General features: G+C 39.8%; 1 protein-coding gene across 2 annotated transcripts in view; it reads right to left on the reverse strand.

Moving 5' to 3' along the window:
* Positions 1-6,013, reverse strand: part of IDUA (alpha-L-iduronidase) — a 68,555-nt gene extending 62,542 nt beyond the window's left edge. For both annotated transcript variants that reach the window (XR_006102400.1, XM_042454118.1), the window contains exons 1-2: positions 5,783-6,013; positions 3,305-3,445 (exon numbers count right to left, since the gene is read on the reverse strand). Coding sequence is in view for 1 of the 2 variants with exons in the window: in XM_042454118.1 (XP_042310052.1) it covers positions 3,305-3,445; positions 5,783-5,967 (326 nt within the window). In the remaining variant the exon portion in view is untranslated. The remainder of the gene's footprint in view (positions 1-3,304; positions 3,446-5,782) is intronic.
* Between the last annotated feature and the right edge of the window lie 3,072 nt (positions 6,014-9,085).

The following is a 9,085-nucleotide window of genomic DNA, read 5'->3' on the forward strand; positions in this document are numbered from 1 at the left end:
AGCTGCCATTCCGATGACAACGTGATGTGCTAAGGTTAGCAACTGTGCAGTTGGTACACGGTTCCTAACCCTAGAAACGCCACCTGGATGCCACTTCTTGGCTGTATGTACTTGGCCTTAGTTAGTGTGCATGTGGCTCCTGTCGCAAAGCATATGCAGGAACGTCAAGCTGCCATTAGTCCTCACATGGAATTCCCCTCAAATATAATTTCTACATTCAAAATGTACATTTGTATTATAAAGTTTTTTGGAATTTGAGGTTTAACATAATTGCCTTACAAATAATTGAAGTTTCATTTTTGTGTTGTTTTAAAGTCATCAGTGCAGGTTTCAAATGTAAAAGCTAGAAAGGTCCAGATTTTTCAAAACATGTTTACCTAATGGAACATTGTTAGATTTCAAATATATGTTTTATTTTGGCTCTTGTTTCATCCACTGCACATCCACCCATATCAGTCTCCTGGTGCATGACCTGGCAGACCTCAATGATAATCCCTACCTGGCTCTCTTTCATTTCAAAATAAAAACAAAAACAAGGCAATAGAGACCTGATTGTTTCATTCTTTATTTTGGGGGAGAGGCACCAACACCTGAATTTGCACACTGAGGGATATGTCTGTTTTCCTTAACACTTAGGCGGGTTACAGACCGCCTGTTTGGGGCGGCCTGCACCCACCCCTTTCCCCGCTGTATCAGGGCCTCAGCTGCCAGACCGACAGCCTCCAAGGCCCCAATCCGCCGCTTTTCAGGCCACGGGGAAGCGGCAAAAGGCCACTTCCCCGCGGCCTGGAAAGGGGTGTCCTTGGGGCTTCAAGCCCCAAGGACACCCGGCGACGGTGGGGAGGAGGAGAAAGGGACCACTTGGCCCCTTTCTCCTCTGCGTTGCTGGGCGCAGCCATGTAAAGGCTGCGCCCAGCGACGCAAACCCCAGAAGGAGCTCCATTTCGGAGCTCCTTCTTGCACCGCGGAAAGGGCACTCTAGGCACCCTCGCGCGGCGCAAAAATGTCACGTCTGCGCCGCCTCATTTGGAGGCGGCGCGGTCGTGACATCATAATGGCGGCGGCCATGTGGAACGACCACCGCCATTTTGTACGGACTGGGTCTGTACTAGGGTTAGGGGCGTCAGGAAGTGACGCCCCTTTCTAACCCTAATGCGGACCCAGTCCGTATTTTCAGGCCCATACGGGCCTTAGTCTTTTTAGTCTTCTAACAGTATCTTAGCTGTACTTAGGTTTCAAGTGGGTTTGACTCCATTATCAATGTAGAAAAGAAAGTACTGAAAAGTACGTTAAAAGCAGAAAACATCAAGAAGACAAGCTCCCTGTGCTTTGAGATGGTTAACTGTTGATTTGGTTCTTTTAAAAAGCCCAGAGTGTTTCAGCATTAATAAGGAAAAGTCTTTTTCAGGAACTAGAAACAAACACAAATACATATACAGGTGTTTAAAAGACAACACTAAGATAACTATAACTCAAAATCCCACAGGAATAAATTGTTTTTTTCATATTAGGAATATACAAACCCTTCAGCAGAAATCACTGGAGTTGAGAACACTCTCCTAAGCACAGGACCATTGATTATTTTTTATAATCCTGTATTTTTAATATTTTTATTATAATCAACAGATTTTTAAAGAACCAAATAAACAGCTGGCCATCTCAAAGCCCATGGAGCTTGTCTCCTTATTGTTTTCTCCATTATCACTGAACATCTTTGTAACTGAGCACAGATACCACCAATTAGGTACTGGCACTTCTGTCTAACATTTCTTAGCCTCATCCATGCAGGGCAAATTCAAACTTACAAATAAACATGGACTATAGTGCTCAAGAATCCAGGAAGGGAGCAGGAAGGTATAACCTTCTGTTCAGATACAGTACTCCATTTTTGAAATTACAATTTTTGAGAGAACAGTGCTATCTTGACCTGTTTCCAGAGATGCCTGTTTGCTGTGTACAGAATGTGTTGTGGTGGATATTTTAACAAGCAAAAGCATTTACATAAGGCAACACCAATGCTAGAAACACCAAAAAACAAACAAAAAAAAAAAAAACAAATCCCAGAATATGAAGTAACACCAACTCCTACCAATATCATATATTGTCAAAGAGAAATATCAATTTAACAAATTGTAAGTTGTTATGGGAGCCTTTTAGGATGATTAGCTGGTTATAAAGACTCTAAATAAATAACAATGCTATAGGATTTTGTATTTTTCAGTTCTCTGTTTAACATTCTAAAAGGAGAATTCCATTTTCTATAACCAATTGAAATATTTCAATTAAGTAATATTAAGTAATGATTGATCAAAGTGTAATCAGCATTACTGAATTCAACTGTCTTTAGTTTTTGACTACAAAATTTGACTAGATGTGAAAGTGGAGCTATACTGTCACATGGATTTGGTAACAATTAACAATGGAAAGAAGTCTGATTTTTCTGAGTACCTTCCCCATATAATCAAATTCATCCTTGTCCAGAGAATTGTCCTTTTGAAAAGTGAGTTGTTACAGTTTTGAGCTGGTTTCAATAATACTGTGTGTTATTGTTGTAAATTGTTTGTATGAGACAATCTTCTAAAACGCCTTAAGGGCTATAAGTCATGAAGTAGGATATAAAAATGAAAAATAAAAAATGGCCTTCATATCTTACGAAGGGGAGTATCATTCTAAATTATTAACCCAGTTATAAAGGACGGTTCTGTTTAATTAACGTGTATATTTTCATCTGCACATTCAAGTACAGTCGCCCCTCCATTTTCACAGACTTGAAGTTCACATCCCTCATCTGTTTGTGGACTGGATCGTGGCTTTGGTGCGGCTTCCGGACTCTTAGTATGTATGCATCATTTAAACAGCATACCTCCAAAGTGACCCGAAGTGGCTTTATTTTGGCCTGTCTGTATGGGGCCATGAGTAACCAAGGAATACTTCAAGAAAATTGGCCTACCATTACCTATCTTTACACTGATAAACATACATGGGAACCAAAGTAGGTTTTTTTGGGAGGGGGGATGTTAAAAAAAAGACTTCTATTCCTAGAGCATGCAAGGAAGCAGACAATTTTTGTGGAATTATTTGCAAGATTAAAGTTAACCTTTTTTTAAAATTTCCACATACTTTAACTCTTTTCCCAAAGAACAAATAGCAAGACTTCCATATAGTTTTTTAAACAGTCTACATATCCAGATAGTTTGCAAGAATAGATGTGAGTGGTGTAGCTCATACATAGGGCTTTCAGGTCAACCAGACAAGAGAAAATAGAAAGAAATCACAAAATATTGGATAGACAATCATGACTTACCCAACTTGAACAAGTTCCAGAAGCCAGTGGATTCTAATTTGTTCAATGCCGTTGTGTGGTACAGAAGAAATGTAAGCCAGATTTATTGTCTGGTCTTTACTGAGATCGAACAGATCTGCTCTGCTGTGTGGTAGAGGAGGACTGAAAAGATGAGGGAAAACAACATTGATATAGTACTTTTAATAGTTTAAATTCTTCCCCTATAACAATTCCAACTATCTTTATAACCCCACTATTTGACAGGTCACCAGTATTATCTCCAAACAGCAGATAAGAGAAAGCATCTAGCCTAAAGTCACTTAGGCTGTACCCACACTGCAGAAATAATCCAGTTTCACACCACTTTAACAACCATGGCTCAATGCTATGAAATTCTGTGAATTGTTGTGGCACCAGAGCTTTCTGACAGAGAAGGCTAAATGTCTCAAGAACTACAATTCCCAGCATTCCATAGCACTGAGCCATGACACTTAAAGTGGTGTCAGACTGGATTATTTCTGCAGTGCAGATGCACCCTTACAAAGTTATGGGGTGAGATATCGACATGCTTTTCACAGCTCATTCTGTAACAGTGCAGTGCAAGGCAAGATGCCTCAAAAGTAAGTCCCAATATTTTCAGTGGGGTTTACTAATACAATGGGCTCTTGGTATCTGGCTGGGGTTTGGTTCCAGGACTCACTGTGGATATCAAAATTTATGGATGCTCAAGTCCAATTAAAAACAGTGATCACAGTAAAATGGTGTCCCTTACATAAAATGGTAAAATCAAGGTTTGCTTTTGGAATACACACACACACACACACACACACACACACACACACACACGTGTGTGTGTGTATTTCAAGCCATGGATGGTGGAATCTATGGATAAAGATTCCATGGATATGGAGAGCTGACTGTACTTATTTTGTATTTACAACCCAAGTCATGGCATTATGCCAGTTCTGCTTGTTGTAAAGTAAGCATTATGCTATATACAATCTTTCCTTGTGACCATTACTCACACATGAATACTGCCCAGGCCGCTGACACATCAATATGCAAGGTTATTAACTAAGTGAACATAGAGACATGTACTCTGTATCAGCGTTACTAAAAGTGGTGGTCAAGAGAGGGGTGCCATTAGTTACTGGCACCTGACAACTTTACAAGAAAGAAAAATTGTAGTCAATGAGTACAAATATGGTACCCAAGACACTGGAAAAGTAATTCTTGATCCCTACATCAGATAGCTTGGGAAGTGCTACTCCATATAGCTGTGCTTCATTTTCCCTAATGGATCAGTTTATTATTGGGTCCCCATGGCTCCCATAGGTGTCACACATTGTTGTGGATATTTAAGAGATATCAGGGTCATTCACACATTTTTTCTTTAGTGCAACTATGCAAATCACATTCCAGGTTTGTTATTCACACTACAGAACTGCTTCGATCCACACTGATGCGCTTCTCTACGAGTTTGGTTGCTCACATGTGCAAGCATTCAAATAAAGATGGAGTAGATAATGTGAATGTATTGGGAGCCCCCTCCCTTTTTGGTATTTAGCGTTTTATCCTGGATCTATTTGGGCTTATTCACATCAGTTATTCACACTACCGACGATGTCAATGTTTTTTAAAAACTCAGGGGAAAACCCAATATTGATTATACCAGATTAAGTGGGTTTGGGGCCAGCTCCCCCCCCCCACCTCAACTTAAATTGGGTGCATTTGAGATGTGCATGGACTGAGATTTAACCCGGATTCATCCTGGATGATTTTCACAGTGTGAATAACCCCGTCATTCCCTGCTCCTATGAATATCTGCCTGTAGATAAGTTTCATGAAATCAGTGGGACATCTCAGAGCCAATAAGCATGTCTACATTTGATTCTCAGGCCAGTGGTAAGTCACCTTCAAAACTACAAATCCCAAGATTCTGTATGATGGAGCCAGGGCAGTTAAAGTGGTATCAAATGGCATTATTTCTACAGTGCTGATGCACCACTCAAAGAGTGTGGGTGCCTCGCAAAACTACATATCCCAGGATTCTGAAGCATGGAGCCAGGGCAGTTAAAGTGGTGTCAAACAGCATTATTTCTACAGTGCAGATGCACCCAGAGAGCAGAACTACACATCCCAGGATCCTGTAAGATGGAGCCAGAGCAGGCAAAGTGGTATCAAATTGCATTATTTCTACAATGTTGATGCACCACTAAAAGAGTGCGGGTGCCTCACAAAACTATACATCCCAACATCCTGTAGCATGGAGTCAGGGCAGGTAAAGTGGTGCCAAATAGCATTAATTCTACAATACAAATGCACACAGAGAGCAGAACTACACACCCCAGGATCTTGTAGCATGGAGCCTTGGCAGGTAAAGTGGTATCAAACTGAGTTATTTCTAGTGTAGATGGACCCCTCTGGAGCAGCAGAAAATAAGCTACTGATTGATTATGATCAATGAGGCTTCATCCACCCCCCTCATCCCTTCCTTACCAGTATCCAGTGCTTTTCCAGAAGTGTTTTAATGGTCTTTCTGTCTGTGAGACATTCACCTGTATAAGGAAAGCCCCCAAAGCCACTTCCACCATGAGACCCCAGATCAATGCAAAGCCCCACATCCTGGGCGTTCTCAGGAGAGACCAAGAAAAGCAGAAGTTAGTCCAGATCCAGAATCCCATTTCTGGTCCATGCTATTATGCCTTTCAAAAGAAGAACAGCCCCACTCCCAGGCAGCCTCTATAAATCTCATAGGACTGGGGGGGGGGGGTGAATAAATGGGGATTGCATATCATCTCACATCACTTTGTCTGGCTGGATGGCATTCCTTCCCCTGCTTGGTCTGCATGCATTAGGAAATCTGCAGGAAGGAAACAGGATGAAAGGAATGGAAAACATGTTCAGATGTTGTTACAAAGTTGCAGTTTTGTTGCAAACTCCCCTAGGTTTCAGACACGATGGTTTCTCCTCTTTTAACTTCCTGCTTCTGCGCACAAAGGCCACATTGTGCCCAGCCCAGACATGCCTCCTAGGAAAAGAATGCTGCTGGGGATGATGGGTTTTACTCTGCAGGCTCTCACACTCTCTTAGGCTTAGCGTAAAATCTTGCAGTGAAAGAGCAGTGAGAAAACAGTAAAAGCCCACCATCGTCTGCCTCTTTGAGCTTAGCATAAAAGCTTGTAGCCTAAGAACCTGGAGAGTAAAACCCATCATCCCCAGACTCTTTGAGCTTAGCGTAAAAGATTGCAGTATAAGAGCTTGTATGGTAACAGCCACGTTCCCAGCCTCTCGGTTTAGTGGTTCAACCATCATCCCCAGTCTATTTCAGTGTAGCATAAAAGCTTGCAAGGTGAGAGCCTGCCAAGTAAAAACCATCATCCTCAGCCTCTTTGAACTCAGTGGGATTTCCTGCTCTTTGATCTTAGCATTAAAACGTGCAGTGTAAGAGTTTGCAGAGTGAAAACCATCATCCCCAGCATCTTTGAGCTTTGTAGCTGAACCAGCATCCCCAGACTCTGAGCTTAGTGACTCAACCATCATCCATGGCCTCTTTGTGCTTGCCATAAAAACTTGCAGAATAAGAGTAAAAACCATAATCCCCAGCCTCTTTGACCTTAGTGGTCCAACCATCATCCCCAGCCCCTTTGAACTCAGTGGGTTTTGCTGCTCTTTAAGCTTAGTGTTGAAACCTGCAGTGTAAGAGCCTGCAGAGTGAAAACCATCATCCCCAGCCTCTGAGCTGTGGCTTAACCAGCATCCCCAGACTCTGAGCTTAGTGACTCAACCATCATCCATGACCTCTTTGTGCTTACCATAAAAACTTGCAGAGTAATAGCCTGTAGAGTAAAAACCATCATCCCCAGCCTCTTTGAGCTTAGTGGCTCAACCATCATCCATGGCCTCTTTGCAATTACCATAAAAACTTGCAGTGTAAGAGCTTGCAAGAGAAATTAATTTAAATCAAACACATAAGATTTAATAAAAGAGTTAAAAACACACGAACAGAGTAGAAATCATGTAAGACTATATAATCGTCTGCTATAATTAATTATATATAGATAGATAGTAAGGAACTACATATATTCATATACTGTATAATTTATAATCAAAATATGTACCTTTACCTTTAAAATCACTTAAATGGTTAATCTAAAAGTCAAAGTCCCTTTGACTGAAAGAGAATTTTATAAAATTATAAATTAGTAAAAGAAACAGTTTTTAGATAAGCTTTTTATTCATGCTCCCTTTATAAAAGGTTTGTTGGGCTATAAGTTTCTAAATACACCAAACACTTGAACACTATTATCTATTAATACATTGCTTTGAAAGAATAAAGGGGGTGGTTTATATCTTTGACAATAAAGTACAATTCCCACAACATTGAGCCGTGACAATTAAAGTGATGTCAAACTCTGTGTGTGTGTGTACATACATACATACATATATATATATATATATATATATACACACACACACATGTATGTGTGTGTGTATAAATTTTATTAATAAAACATAGAATACAAAAACCAAACAATCAAACACACATGGATTAAAAAGACAAACGAATATGCCTTCAATAAGCAATTACATAAAATCAAACTGGATTATTTCTGCAGTGTGGATGCAGTTTTAGGCTGCATAAAATTTCCCCAAAAGCGCATGGTGTAGTGATTTGAGCGTTGGACTACAACTCTGGGAGACAAGGATTTTGAATTATTGTTGTTGTTTGCCGCCTTGAGTCCCTGTATTGGGAGAAAGGTGGGATATAAGAATATAAAATAATAACCATAATAATAATAATAATAATAATAACATAATCCCATGATCACCAGTGATAAAATACTGGAAGAAGAGTTAGCAAGATGTGATAATATAGAGTCTTGCAATGAAATGAGAAATGAACATATTTAAGATGACTTTAAACTCAGTATAAGAATTGTACTTTATTTAAACATTACCCAAAGGAGGGGGAAAGATAGCAAAGTTAAGAGTTAAAAGGAAGAAATAGGTTTCCAACTATTAAGAAAGTAAATACATAGCAGAGATTGCTGTTTCCTGTAATAAGGACAATTTGATCTAAAAAGGTCCAACTGTGAATCTTAACATACTCATATTATCCAAGTTATCCACAATTGTCAATGTTAAACTTTTGCTGTTTGGTACCATCTGTTGTATATTGTTTTGTATGGAAATTTTATGAGTATTGTAATATTACTTTGATTTCTGCAATGGCCATGCCAAAAGCATAAAGAGATAACTATAAGAAAGTGAATAACTATTTACTAGGAATGACTAGTGTGTATTGTAAAAAATGTATTACCAGTGTTTTATTTGTGTTATAAATGTTATAAATATGTAAAAAAAGACTGAAAAAGAAACCAATGGGTGACCTTGGGCAAGTCACACTCTCTCAGCCTCAGAGGATGGTAAATAAATTTATTACTATACTATTATTATTAAATATCTCTGAGGAAACTTAAAAGGTCTTAGGGTCCCCATAGTTAAAAAAAATGATTGGAAACACACAACATTAAAGAGAAACAACTTTATTTCATTGGCCATAAGCTCTAAACTGGCAGCAGAACTTCCCCCCAGACATCCTGAAGGGTGCCACTTGTTGTGATTTGTTTTCAAACTGACAAAAGGGCAGCCATTTTTTCCCTCCGCCCTTGGATCCACCAATCAGCTCTTTTATCCAATCACGAACGGTTTCTAAAACAAAACAAGTCCTGCGAGTGAGAAGCGAGCCGTGGTTGGCTGTCCCTTTGGCCAATCAGGAGGCGCGCTCTCATAGTTTAA

This window comes from Sceloporus undulatus, chromosome 2, assembly GCF_019175285.1.
Source record: "Sceloporus undulatus isolate JIND9_A2432 ecotype Alabama chromosome 2, SceUnd_v1.1, whole genome shotgun sequence".
Classification (NCBI taxonomy): Eukaryota; Metazoa; Chordata; class Lepidosauria; order Squamata; family Phrynosomatidae; genus Sceloporus; species Sceloporus undulatus.